This window comes from Amborella trichopoda, chromosome 6 (genome assembly GCF_054954075.1).
Source record: "Amborella trichopoda isolate Santa Cruz 75 chromosome 6, AtrichopodaSantaCruz75HAP2 v2.0, whole genome shotgun sequence".
Lineage (NCBI taxonomy): Eukaryota > Viridiplantae > Streptophyta > Magnoliopsida > Amborellales > Amborellaceae > Amborella > Amborella trichopoda.
Window position 1 is genome coordinate 31,460,330 of NC_142341.1, and position 14,395 is coordinate 31,474,724.

General features: G+C 38.5%; 1 protein-coding gene across 29 annotated transcripts in view; it reads right to left on the reverse strand.

The window, feature by feature from the left end:
* Positions 1–429: 429 nt before the first annotated feature.
* Positions 430–14,395, reverse strand: part of LOC18434961 (uncharacterized) — a 46,461-nt gene continuing 32,495 nt past the window's right edge. For 16 of the 29 annotated variants that reach the window (XR_016058236.1, XR_016058232.1, XM_011625431.3 and 13 more), the window contains 3 exons: positions 7,889–8,106; positions 7,451–7,709; positions 430–892 (listed from right to left, as the gene is read on the reverse strand). Coding sequence is in view for 15 of the 29 variants with exons in the window: in XM_011625431.3 (XP_011623733.2) it covers positions 758–892; positions 7,451–7,709; positions 7,889–8,106 (612 nt within the window). In the remaining 14 variants the exon portion in view is untranslated. Of the gene's footprint in view, positions 893–7,450; positions 7,710–7,835; positions 8,134–12,188; positions 12,576–14,395 lie in introns of those variants that run through there. The other 13 variants (XR_016058241.1, XR_016058237.1, XR_016058235.1 and 10 more) reach the window with 6 other exon arrangements.

The window sequence follows — 14,395 nt, forward strand, 5'->3', positions numbered from 1 at the left end:
CAAAAAGGATAAGGGTGCAGTTGACATACGGCATACGTAGGTATAGAGGTAAGGTCCACTTTCAAATTTTTTCATGGTATATAATTTTGATATAAAATATTTAGGATTATCTCAAAATCTATTTTTATATTTAATTATACATTTTAAATTTCAAAAAATAGAAAATCAAGTACATCTATAAACATACGAAAATCTTGAAAATGGACAGTGTAAATATGTTTTAAAATGCACTATTTTTTAGACCTAAAATCTTTTTATTTTTTATATTCATACATCAATCAAAGAATTTTTCAACATTAAAACGACCTTTTCCGATGTATTTTTGAGGCACATCTGTAGCTGTAGAGGTAATGTGCAATTTTCAATAGTATCCCTCTCATAAGTCAAATGGCCAAAAATAAAAAATGCAGAAACATGAAATCCATGGCATTGTGTCCAGAAAATAGAAAATTTGATGGATGCAATGCCCACGTGTTGGTACAAAATATTCTTCATGCGTTCAAAGAAAAGAAAAACATGCATCCCCCATCATACCAGTCCATTGATCCTTAGTTTGCATCAACTCCCCGATGTTGCTAGGTATACAAACATTTTGTTCAGAAGTCTCTGCGCCACATGCCAAAACACCACAAAGGGTATTTCCAAGAAAAAGAAACCTCTTCCAAGAGAATTCCGGATTCATGCACTATGTTTTGTCCAACAAATACATCGCAAAGAAAACGCATTTTAAGGACACTGGACATGGCGGCGTCTAACATTAAAAATCATACTTTGTCCTCCCACTTTTTAATATCACACATAAAATATTGGAAAAGTTAACAGGGGAGGACGAGTTTAACAAGTTCCAAGATTCAAGCATCAACCGCTTCCTTGAGCCCTTGAAATGAATAACCTGCCAATGAAACCAAATTATCAATAACAGATACCTCTATCTCCACTTTCTATCAAAACAGCAACTGAGGATGGTATTAACTTAGCTTTTGATGTAGACCAAGCCCTGATAGTGCAATAGGAAATAGACGCATGGATTATGTAAAAAATGTCAATGTCATGCAATGTTTGCCTATGAACATATTGTATGACAGGATGTGTTTCATTTCTTAAAAGCCTACGGATGGTAGAAAGGATCATTCCTAGTCCTCTCATATTTTGTCTGATCATGCAAATTGTTCCAAAATGCCACATCAAGAAATACAACCCATCACCCTTATTGATAGTTGTACTTTGTTCATACATTTGGGACCAACTCTAAAGGACATGAAACAAACAATCGTCCTTCGCATTTCTCCCACCACCTCTGCCATTTCACCTAGATTCTCTGCCTCTATTTTTCTCATTAACCTCAAAACAATAGAAAGACAAATCTAAGCACGATGGTAATTCATAGCCTACTGACAAGAATATATATGTATAATATTGTGAGCTATACAAGCTGAATTGTGTGCAGGAGCATGTGCATTCACTCTGGCCATGCAAACTTACCAATTTAGTAACCACATAAACACACTACCGGACGAAAAAGACAACAAATATGTCCCATGTTACCCAAACTTCCGGAAAAGTTGTGCAAAGGATAACTTAAATTCGAATAGAAAATACAAGACCACACACCAACGAACAACCACAAAGACATATAGAGGAGCACTAGGTCCAACAAGATGAAAGAAGGAAATGGTAACAAGATATCCATCCCTTGTCGAACCTTCAGCCTAATGATGCAGACACATAGAGAAACTCAAGTAATTGTTCCCTAACCCCTAAAGGTTCACACTTTATGCACGGAACAGAAACCTTTATGTCTTCCTCTTTGGTCTTTCATTTGTTTTTGTGCTTTTCCATAAGCTAAGAGAGGGTATCAACATCGATTTATAGACCATCCTGAAAGTCCGTGACATTCCAGAAGAGGTCCCACCCTCAACTTCACAAAACTCCATTACTTCTACAATTGAAGGCTCAAAGGATTGAGTTCTTCCAATTTGTTAGTAGGCTATTATCCTTGGAAAGGGTGAAAACCTCCTCAATCCAAGTATAACTTGTAGAAACATCATCACCATTAATCCTCATGCCAAAATATTTTATTTTACATAAATAAATCCAGAAAGAGTAATAGAGGGAGTGTCTTTCTTGGTCTCTGGGACATACTAAAGAATTTCCTTTTGTTTTCTGGCAAGGCATTTTTTTATTTCAAAATTTTTTTGACGCACCTTTCTCTGCCTTTTGGCAGAACTAGTCTAGGACTTCCAACTCAACAAGGAAGCCATCCCACCTTTCTGATTCAGGCACCCGTAACTTGAACATTTCGAAGTGTAGCTCAAGTTGTAAGCATCCTTCATTTAAACATCACAATAACTTGATTCATCCCTGTGAAACTATATTTGAAATAACTGGCAAAATATAAAATTTGATTTAACGAGCATCTTTAGATCAAGCCAGAACAAAAGGACTAATGAAAGACAAACTTTGCTTGAGAACTAACGCTATTATAGGATATTAACCTCACATGGTATGTATTTGGATGAAGTTTCTGAGCTCATCCACAGACTCAACCACAGCATTAGCAAGATATTGATCCCAAAACACCTGTGACCATAGTTGTTGGAGGCGGGAGTGGGATCAATTCGGGGAATGCCGAACCGCTATATGGTGGAAAGTTCCCTAGGGTTAGGATCGACATCCATATATTCAACAAGTTAAGAAGCTAGATCCTAGGATACCCAGGATTGGCAATGTAGGATAATGCTATAGGGTGATTTTCTAAAGAATTTCAGAATTATTTTCCTGAACATGGAATTTTGTTCCAAACTTCTTGTGTGCATCCTTAACGTAATGGGGTTGCCTGAAAGCAAAAATCAACACTTACTTGAAGTAGCCCATTCTCTGCTTATTAACATGCATGTTCCAAAGGTTTATTGGGAAGATGCCTCACTGACCGCATTGTATTTAATTAAAGGGCGTGGTTTCTATAAGGTTGCAACCTTAAACAATCCAATTAAGGTGCACCTCCGAATTTTATCGTAACATGTAATTTTGGTGTAAAATATGCTTAGGATTATCAGAAAATCTATTCTTATACCTAATTATAAATTTTTAAACTTCAAAAATAGTTAAAATCAAGTAGATCTATAAATATATGAAACTATTGAAAATGGATAGTCTAAATAATATGTTGCAAGATGTTCTAGAACTCAAAATCTTTTTTGTTTTTTTATTCATACATCTCGATGTCGAGATGATCAATTAGAAGGTTTTCAACATTAAAACAACCTTTTCCGATGGATTTTTGAGGCGCATCTGTAATTCTACATTGTAAGGTTGCAACCTTATATAAACTTTTTCCTTAAATTAAATATATGCCTTCTTCAGTCTTAAATGGAAAAACACCAACCTCAGTTCTCTTTCCTAATGCTGCACTGTTCATTGATCCTCCTCAAGTTGTTAGGTGTGTTTGCGTTGTTCATATATTAGGTACTCGTAATGACAAACTAGATCCCCAGGCTGTCAAGAATCTCTCTCTCAGGTATTCATGCTTCCATAAAGGTTAACGCTGTTATCATCCTAGCTTACAAAAGAAATTTGTTTGTACTGATGTTACCTTTTACAAAAATATTTCATACTTTTCAGAAGAGTTATGTGATTGACACAAATAATTTTTATCCTACTTCGGAAGAAGTCTCAAAGTCCTCGCCTTCTATGATTCCTCTTCATATTCCTGTTCATACAGCTTCTTCACCCCAGTTACATGACTCCACTGAATCTAGTGCACCTATACATCATCATGTTTCTTAAGAACAGCCCATTAACCAGAAGAAAAATGCAGGTTGGACACCCCCCACCAACTCAGCCGGCCTCTCAATCATCATCTTCGTCTGCTAATCCATTTCCTTCGTGTGATGATGATGTACCTATTTCCATCCGTAAAGGTATCAAGTCTTGTAGCCAATATCCAATTGCTAATTTTGCTACTTGTACAAATTTCTCTCCATCATATCAAACTTTTGATTTAGTCCTTTCATCTATTTTTGTTCCAATTTAGTCATGTGAATGAAACAAATAATTTTTATCCTACTTCTAAAGAAGTCTCAACGTCCTCGCCTTCTATGATTCCTCTCCCTATTCTTGTTCATACTGCTGCTTCACCCCATTTACCTGACTCCACTGAATCTATGCACCTATACATCATCATGCTTCTTAAGAACAGCCCATTAAACAGAAGAAAAATGCAGGTTGGACATCCCCCACCAACTCAGCTGGCCACTCGATCATCATCTTCGTTTACTAATCCATTTCCTTCTTGTGATGATGATGTACCTATTGCCATCCGTAAAGGTATCAAGTCTTCTACCTAATATCCAATTACTAATTTAGTTACTTGTACAAACTTCTCTCCATCATATTAAACTTTTGATTTGGCCCTTTCATCTATTTTTGTTCCTATGATCTACCAAGAAATGTGTTCTCATACTAAGTGGAAGAAAGCAATGGAAGAGGAGACGGATGCTCATCATTCAAATGATAAATGGGAACTCACTGAGTTGCCAACCAGAAAAAGGAATGTTGAGTGTCGATGGGTTTATGCAATAAAATATCAACCTGATGGCACTGTAGAAAAATTAACGGCCAGATTAGTAACCAAGGGATGCACACAAACATTTGCCATTGACGACTCCAAAACATTCGCTCTTGTTGCTAAACCTAATTTAGTTCAAGTGGTTATATATGTGGCTGCCAACAAGGGATGATCGTTGTGGCAACTTGATGTCAAAAAAGCTTTCCCCTATGGTGATTTAATATATGGAGCAACCACCTCGGTTAGTTGCTCAGGGGGAGTCAAATAAAGCGTTTAAATAGAAGAAAGCCATTTATAGCCTGAAACAGTCTCTATGTGCATGGTTTGAAAAGTTTAGTAAAATTGTTATAGCATATGGATTTTGACACAGTCATGTATGGTTTGACGCAGTCATATAGATCATTCAGTGTTTATTTAGAAACAAGACTCCAGAATAATTATTTTAGTTGTTGATGTTGATGATATTGTTGTGATCGGCAATGATCAAGAAGGAACAAGCCATTTGAATAGACATTTAAAACTATATCTTCAGACTAAATATTTGGGCCAGCTAAGGTATTTCCTAGGAATCGAAGTAGCCAAATCAAAGTATGACATTAGTTCATCTCAAAGAAAATATGTGACTAATTTGTTGAAAGAAACTGGAATTTTGGGTGCTAAACCTATGGATATTCCTACGGATTCAAATATGAAATTATTGGCTAATCGGGGGTTGTTTGAGGATCCAGGAAGGTAGAGAACACTGATCGGCAGGCTGATTTATCTGACTTATATTGCATTTACAGTTAGTGATGTGAGTCGATTTATGCATGCTCTGAGGATTCCTCACTGGGATGTCCTTGGTAGAATTCTAAGGTAACTGAAGGGAGCCCCAAGTCGAGGTCTGAGTTACAGGCCAAATAATCAGGTTACTCAGATGCTAATTGGGCCATTGAAGATTACTCGGATGCTAATTGGGTTATTGGGTAGAATCACCATCAGATAGGCAGTACACGGGTTATTGTACATTTATTGGTGGAAACTTGGTAACATGGGTCATGCCGATTCCATGGAAGCAGAGGTGCCGGCTCTTCTTGAGGGACTCGAGCTTGTTTACCTCCACATGATAGTTTCCATTACCATTGAGGGAGATTCCAAGAATGTCATTGCCTGAGCTTCAAACTCGTCCCCCCTCCTTGGGTCTTGGCTCATATTTTTGATGAGATAAATTACCTTTACAGGGATATGCATGTCTTATGGATGCATACGTAGCAAGGACCAAACCAGGAAACGGACACCCTTGCTAAGGAAGCGACGACTCAGGACTACCCTTAGCATCATTTTGGATCGGCTTCTTTTTGTTGGTTGGATTGTTTCTTCCTCATTGTAACCTTTAAAAACATGGCTTTTTTATTCTCCCCCACCCCATTTAGACAGGGGCTTTTTGTACTTAGAGCTTCCGCCCAGAAGACAGCCTATATTTCTTCGTTCTGGTACTTCTTTATATTATTAATTAAAGGTTAACATTCTAAAAAAATAAAAAAATTGGTAACATGGAGAAGTAAGAAAAAAAATGTTGTGGCTAGATCTAGTGTTGAGGCTGAACATTGAGTAATGGCGCACACTACATGTGACCTGATATGGCTGAAAACATTGATGTAGGAAATGAGCTTTACTGTTGTTGAACCTATGAGAATGTATTACAATAACAAAGCTGCCACCCATATTGTTAATAATCCCATGTTCCATTAAAGGACAAAGCATATTGAAGTAGACTATCATTTTATCTAAGAGAAAGTTGCTAGTAAATAAGTGTCCACTCCATATACGAAATCTAGGGGTTTTGGACCAAAGTGTCTTAATTATATTTGTATGGGCAGTTTTGTCCATTTTATACATTTGAATAAAATTTAAGGCTGAGAGGTGCATGAGCGTCGGTTGAATCTCACGTCTTTCTATTTCCTCTCATGTTTCTCATACTTCTCTCTTCTCTCTTCTTTTTTTTCTCTCCTCTCTGTGGGCTGCTTATGTAAGAGGTGGTCACCTAGGCCCCACCTTACGCTTTATTATACATTGATAGAAGCCCCAAGGTTTAACTTTGACCACGCATCACAGAAAGTTTGAAAACACAAAGAATTTATTTATTTACAAAAATGTGAAGTAGAAGGGTACTTGGGCATATACATAGACAAAGTACACTGCTTGGATGAAAATAATGGAATAATGTTATGAAGAAGCAAAAGGTAGGAAATAATTTCAGTATAAGGGGCATAGGCAGCCTCTGGCATCCACTATGACATGCTCTTTAAAAGGAGTTTGGGATGGAAACTGCAAATAGAACCTTCAAAAAACTCAAAGCTAGCCATAATGAATAAGGAATTGACATGCACCCTAACATTTAATACCATGATGTCTAAGTTGACATGTCTTTAAGGAGTTTTCATTGGTATTTAAAGTTTACAGAAAACGATACAGAGGGGTATTGTTGCCAATTTCTTACACTGCTTATATGAGTTCCAAGGCTATAACCAATAAAAAACAAGTATTATAAATCATAATTAAACCACTCAACATAATTATGAATACGCCACGAGATCTTGTTTTTCAATTTCCTTTATTCAAATGCCAACAGAAACTAATTAAAACCCGATTAGTAAGCTGTCCACATTCATTTGCAGAGGTAACAGATATGTTTCATTTAATTAAAACTGAGTTGTGTGATTTCAAGGTAAATTTGCAGTAACAAACCAGAAAGAAACAATTGACTGTATCAGGTCAAGACATGCCAACAAAAAGCTTCACATGGGATTCAAGTAGCATTCAAGAATCTGAATTAGAATGTAATATTTCTATGGCACTTTGAATAAAAGCTTTTACAACCTTAAATTCACATGCTTTTCATACCTTTACATCCACAGGCATGCCATGAAACTGCCCCGCACCTTCTGGTGGTGTCCAATTGTAAACAGCACATGGTAAAAATAGCACCAATGCTCCATGAATTTCATCTACAAAGGCCTCATGTCTAGAAAATTGTTTTGCATCAAATGACAGATGAGATTTTATAACCCAAGCAAGAGCTAGCTGATCTCCAAGCATGCGGGAAGCATTCCCGAATTTCAACATATACACATTCAAGACTCGCTCTAGAAGAGCCTTTGCCCTACAGCAGAAACATACAAAATTAGGCATCAACCCCCTTTATCATGTGTGAGCATGAGTTTCTTATCCAGCAGGCAGAAAAGAAAGCAGACACAAAACATCCAATGAATAGGCCTCAAGGCTATACAATTTATGCTGCAAACTGGTGCATCAAAAAGCATGGGAGCCTACTTTACATACTTTGAAATCCCATCAATTGTTCCCCTCACTGCAATAAACCCAGAATTCAAAGGCTGATTTTTATTATTGCGAAAAGTGACAGCCAGATCAAAATTAGGATACTTCTCAAAAATATGCCTGAGGTCATCCACCACTGCCACATCTGAATCAGTGAAAATGAAATGATTGGTATCATGCTGCCCATGCAGAAGTCGTTTGAGCCTTGATTCCAAAAAAACCTGCAACAGTATCTTTCAAATTCAATTCTGAAACAACACAAACCAACAGGTAGATGACATAAACATATTATCATGTTTTAAAAAAAAAGAGAATATATAAGACAAGATCAAGATTTAATAAAAATATCAGAATGCACAACAAACAGTAGAAACCATTATGCCCTGAATCAATAGATTGAGACTGAGGGTAGGGCTAGTGCACTATTTTTCATTAGAAAAGGTCCAAGGAGGTGTGTGCCTTTGGAGTAGGGACTGGAAGTGAGAATGCAGATACACAGTTATCCAAAATACATAACTCAAGCTAGAAGGCAGCTGTTCCTCAAGTGTTGAATAAGAAACTCCATGCCTACACCTGTTGGTATATGGTCTTCAAAGGCCTTGAAACAATGAAAAGACTCATGAGTACAGTGATAAACTCCAGTAGGAGAGGCATGTTTTGTAATGCCCACTGACTCACCCAGGTTGGGCGGTCTAGGCTGGGGAATGGAGTCCAAAACCCCTTAGCCCTAGCCATAAGGCACAACAATGGAGGGTACCAGATTAGCCCTTGTTGAGGTTGGAGAGATGTCAAGCATGGTTTTAGCTAGAGGTGATCGATCTCCTGTGTATGGTTGGTGGCTTGTGACAGCAAGGGCCAAATCTGGAACATTACCACCGCACCGCAGGGCATGTCCACATGATAGCAGTGTTTCAAAAAGCGCTAGGTGGCTCCTAGGCGGTCAGGGGGGTTCAGGCCGCCCAGCGCCTAGGCGGGCGCCCAGAACCGAGGCGGCCAGTAGAAATTTTTTTTTTTTTGGGTTTTCTCTCTCTAAATAGCCTCTAATTAGGTTTCAAATAAACCTAAAACCCACAATTTTACCTCTTCAGTGTTAAAAAAATGACCCAAAATTACTCTCAAGGAGCCGTAGTTCTGCCGCTGAGTGGGGTGGAAGCCCTGGGCAGCAGCCTAGGCGGGTTCAGGCAAGCACCCAGGGAAATCCGCCTAGGCGGCCGCTCAGGCGTTGGGCAGTTTGCTTTTTGAAGCAATACATGATAGCCATATCAATGGGAAGTGACCCATGAGGGTAGCGCGTGTGCATGTGCTACAGAGAGGACCCTCGCATTATTTATAATAATGTGTACATATCCATGTGGGACATGATTTGTCCTTTGGGGTAACCCATAATCCACACACTAGATTCACGTTCATGTTATTTTATTGGCTATCTTTGATGGATCAATCATGAGTTTTTTTTATTAATTGTCTGTCATGGGTTTTGCTGGGTTGGGTTCGAGATGATAATCAAAGGACCATGAGAACTAACATAGATAGGGCCCAGATAGTGTGGGCCATGGGACCCATTGAGCTCCATAGGCCCACATGCCCCATTTCCTAATCCAACCAAACTAATTATTTTTGTATTATTGAATATTTTATTAAAAGTAGTTTGGTGAATTTTTTAAAGCATGGAGAAACTCTTCTAGAAGGCCTAGGAGTTCTCAAAAGCTCTTAGAAGAGTTTTAAGATAAAAATAAATAAAAATTGGATGAGAAACATTCATATTTAGATAAGGAAAATAATGGGTCAAGGAAACTAAAGGTTAAGGATTCTAAATTATTACCTATTATTACGATGGCTGATTTAGGCAATGGAGGGCTAAGATTAAAAGCCTCTCTTGAGATTTGATCCAGTGAAGTGCCCATGTGTAGGAATTTTATGTGACAAGCAGCCAGTGATTTGTCTAGCCAAAGAGCCTCATTTTCACAAGAAACCAGGGCACATTAAGGTAGACTATTACCACATTCGCAACGAGATCTGAGCAAGAGAGATAGAGGTTGCTTATCTCCCAACAGAGGCCATGTTAACAGATCCTTTGACAAAAAGATTGGTGGCAAATGTATCGGCCAAGCATGTACAAGGGATGGGCTTGAGAGAGATTGAGGGGGAGTGCTCGTATGGCCTCCAAATGAAGTGGGAGATGTTGGGGTTTTGTGGCCTTTAAAGGCCGTGAGAGCATGAATTATAATGGATTATACACTCAAGTGGAAATCTATGTCTTAGTTCACTGACCAGGGTAAGGCGGTATATGGCCCTGGTAATGTCCAAAACTCTTACCCTTGGGCATATGGCACCACTGAAAAGAGTTTTAAGAGAGTCATCCTATGTTGAGGTCAGAAAGATACCAAGTGATGGTTTAAAAGACAGGAGAACTTTGTGGTCTCCTATGTACAGATGTAGGCTTGTGAGAACGAGGGTTAAATCCTCGATAAAATTTCGCATAGCATGTATACATGACAGCCGCATTATCGGGAAGCAACCTTGAAAAGGGATGTGTACATGTGCACAGAGATAGTCCTCCTTACATTATAATGATATGTGCATATGACTTGCTCTTAAGGGGGTGAAACTGGAATCCACATTCTTATTGATCAGCTTTTACAAGCTAATCATAAGCCCCTCCACGAGATTGTGGGTTATAGGTCTCTTTGGGTTGGTTTGAGATGATAGTCGAGGATAACAGTTACAGGGTTGAGTAGAGTGTCATGAACGTTACTTATGATGACCCATTGGTACCAATCCACTTATAGATATTTATCTTTTCAAAGATAAATGCTTCTGTGAATTTTAGAAATTTCCAGATTTTTAGCATTAATTTCAAACTTCAGTGCTCATTTTTTAAATTCAAGTACAGAGGACGAGCACATGTTGGGCCCTAGGATCCAGCCCCACATATGCGCCACATCTCATGGGTGGTGCGTGGAACCCACAGAGCCCACATCTCACTCATAAGAGTGGCATGCCCCTTCCTTTCTTCTTTCGTTTTGTTTTAATTCTTAAAAAGTGTTTCATTTTGTTAGTTAAGGAAATATTTCAAAAAAAAGATTGTCCTTACTTTGTAGGAATCAAATTTTTTCTTTTGAAAGATTGTTTACCATATCATTATCTTTTGAATTCCTACAATCTTGATAGATATGGGAGTTGCAAAAGATTAGGGTCAGATTGCTCTTATCCTAGTTTGACTATAAGTGGATATGGGTCAAATATTCAAGGGATAAGAATCTTATAATTCCTCCTTAAATCATAATAGTTGATTCATGGGATGGATGGCTCAGATTTAATTCTCTCACCTCACAAATAATTGGTCATGTAAGTCACAGTTTTGGATAGGCATGCCTATTTAAGAAGGGACCCCCTCATTCTACACACATTACTCCCGCCTTTCTCTCTCTTCCCTCTATCTCCACACCCCACTCTCTCTCACCTCTCTTGTCCGCCTTTCTTTCTCTAAGTGGCACATCACCCCTTTAAGGCTCCAGGGGTGGGTCGCACGACCCTATAAAAGTGAGCGATAGGGAGCACGTACGGCCTTAAGCTAGGATTAGAGGAGGTATCACATAGTGGCATGCCCTAAAGGTTCATAAAGGGGTCCATGTAACCCTAATTGCATTATACTTTCATAAAAACCTGTTTGTAAGCCATTGCCTAAGGAAGCTTCACGGCTCAGATAATTCAGCAAGGCCAATAGGATCAGAGTGTGCCATAGGTCAGGAAATCTAGTGTGGGGTGTAAAACCTATTGGGGCACCCAAGAGGAATTTGAGTAAGTCATCCCAGTTGTTTGTTTCTATTTTTTAGTCATCTTCACATATTTATTTGAATTTCCAGGAACATTATTTGTACTAAAATTGCTAGTGAAGGCATGTTTTTCATTCTTTGATAGTGTCTATTCTATTTGACAAAAAGAAAAGACCCAAAGTTGTATTTAGTTCTTATTTATTGACGTGTATTTTGGCACTCATAAGTGGAGTTCATACATTCATAAAATAAAAAGAGAATTTTTATTTTACTGCATTGAATTTCACATATTTTACTGCCATAGTCAAGAGATTTTTTACTTCATTTTTTTGCGTCAAGAAAGATGGAAGCCAGAGGTTTTATCGCTGAACTCATTAAATCGTAAAAAATTAATAAGAAGAATTATACAAGTTGGAAAAAAGAAATTTGGTTATGTATTCTTCGAAGAAAGACTCAGCCAGATGCTCACAGAACCTTACACCCATACCGCAAGGAAATCTTTATAAAAGACAATCCATAAGGGATGCTTATGCTTAGTGGGAGCGAAACATACCCTGGCTAAGCATTTCCTCCTTATGGCCATGGATGATACTCCTGCCCTCAAGTATGAGATACTGAAGACTGCAAAAGGATGAAAGAGGGAGCAAAGATGACTGAGCATATTCAAACTTTTAAAGCCCAGATCCGAGAACTCGAGGCTGCCCAAATAAAGCCTGATGAAAAACATGCAAGTGTGCAACTGCTGCATCCCATGCCAAGCTCCTGGAAAGCCTTCGTCTCAGCCCTCACCGCATAAGGGAGCATGCCGAAGCTAGACAAGATCATCATCAAGCCCAAAGCCGAAGAAGAACGAAGAATGACTCGTGATACAGCTGGGAATGAATATGTGAACCCAGTAAATCTGAAACTCAACTCTGGTTCATTCAAGAAAAAGAAGGGGAAGCAAGAATGAGAATAAGAACATGAGAATCAAAAGGGGGAAGATGGGCCTAAGAAAAAGAAGGATTTGAAGAATACCCAGAGCTATAACTGCAAGAAGATTGGGCACATAGCAAAATACTGCATAGCACCCAAGAATGTGAATCCCAAAGGCAATAAGGAGCATGCTTGTGTGGTCCTTGAGACCATGCTAACTGACCCTAAGGAAGTGTCATGGTGTTTTGACTCGGGGTCCACTGCCCATGTGTCTAATACCTAGGACGGCTTCAGAAAACCGAGATTATTGATTATGTCCTTCAGTTGGAAACTAGGAAGAGCATGGTCCTAAAGTAAGCATGAGAAATAGTTTGGTTTCCGTATGTATACTGGCTAAGGCAGGATATCCCACCATTTTTACCACCAATAAGATGGAGGTAAATTTGGGAAAGAATCGGTTATGAATGGTTTTCTTGTAGAGTGTTTCTTGTCAGTTGCAATAAAGAACTTTATTTCTTATGTCCATGATGATGTATTCATAGGGTGTATGAGATTGGGGCTATAAAAAATAAGAGAATTAAAAGATTAAAGAGACAAGGACTATTGAAAAATCAAAAACCTAAATAGGCTCGACCAGATTTTGTGAATTACGTTTTCAACGAAAGCTAGTTAAGAAAACCTTTGCGAAAGCTCAGAGAGCTACTGGCATTTTAAGAGTTTTCCATAGTGATATTTGTGGACCTATGAATGTGGCTCCTAAGGGCCGCAATTGGTTCTTATCACTTTCATAGTCCACTCCCGTTTTAGCCATGCATTATGGCAAAAGTTAGAAGCCCTAGACCGTTTTAAAAAATACAAAGCCAAGGTAGAAACCCAAACAAACCATAAAATTAAAGTGCTTAGATCCGGTAGAGTTGAAAAATACAACTCATGAATATCTAAAGAGTTTTGTACTAAGCATGGTATCATTAACTAATATAATATGTTGCACAATCCTCAACAAAAAAGCATAACCGAGAGACAGAATAGGACCATGGTGGAATTGGTGAGAAGAATGATGGAGCACGTTACGCTCTCTCTCTCTCCTTAGATTTAAAGGGTAGCAATTTTGACAGCGGGTTACATTCTTATCCGGATTCCCACAACAATTGTCCCAACAACTCATGAGATTTTTTAACTGGTCGTGTTCCATCCCTTGACCACCTCAAAGTGCGGGGATGCTCTGCCTATGTCTTAAGACCCCCACTAAAATAAGAAAAAATTAATACCGAAGACCATTAAGTGCATCTTTATAGGATACTCACCACATGGTAAGGGATACCGGTTTTACAACCCTGACATAGGGGCTATCCTAAAAAGTAGGGATGCCCATTTCCTTGAGGATGAGTTCCTTGAGAGATGTGCCACTCAAAAGCAAGTTGATATCTATGATAAAATGAGTAACATGAGTCAGACCTAGGATCTTGAACCGCTTTGTCCTTGGAGAAATAACCAAATTAGGGGAAGACCTGAATTCTTCACCTTCATAAGAGAATATTATAAGAAAATTGAAGAGGAATCCTTAGATGAACTTTGTTGCTACCAAGAAGCTATTTCATGTCCAGAAAAGGCTCAATGGGAAGAATCCATGCTTGATGAACTTAACTCTATCAAACAAATGAACAGGCCTCCTGATAGAAAACCCGTAGGCAGCAAGAGGATCTTTAAGAAGAAATTGAACTTGGATGGGAAATTAGAAAAGCACAAAGCTAGAGTAGTAGCTAAGGGGTTTACCCAGAAGGATGTCATGACCCTAGCTGTGTGCACGTGTGCTAAGCAA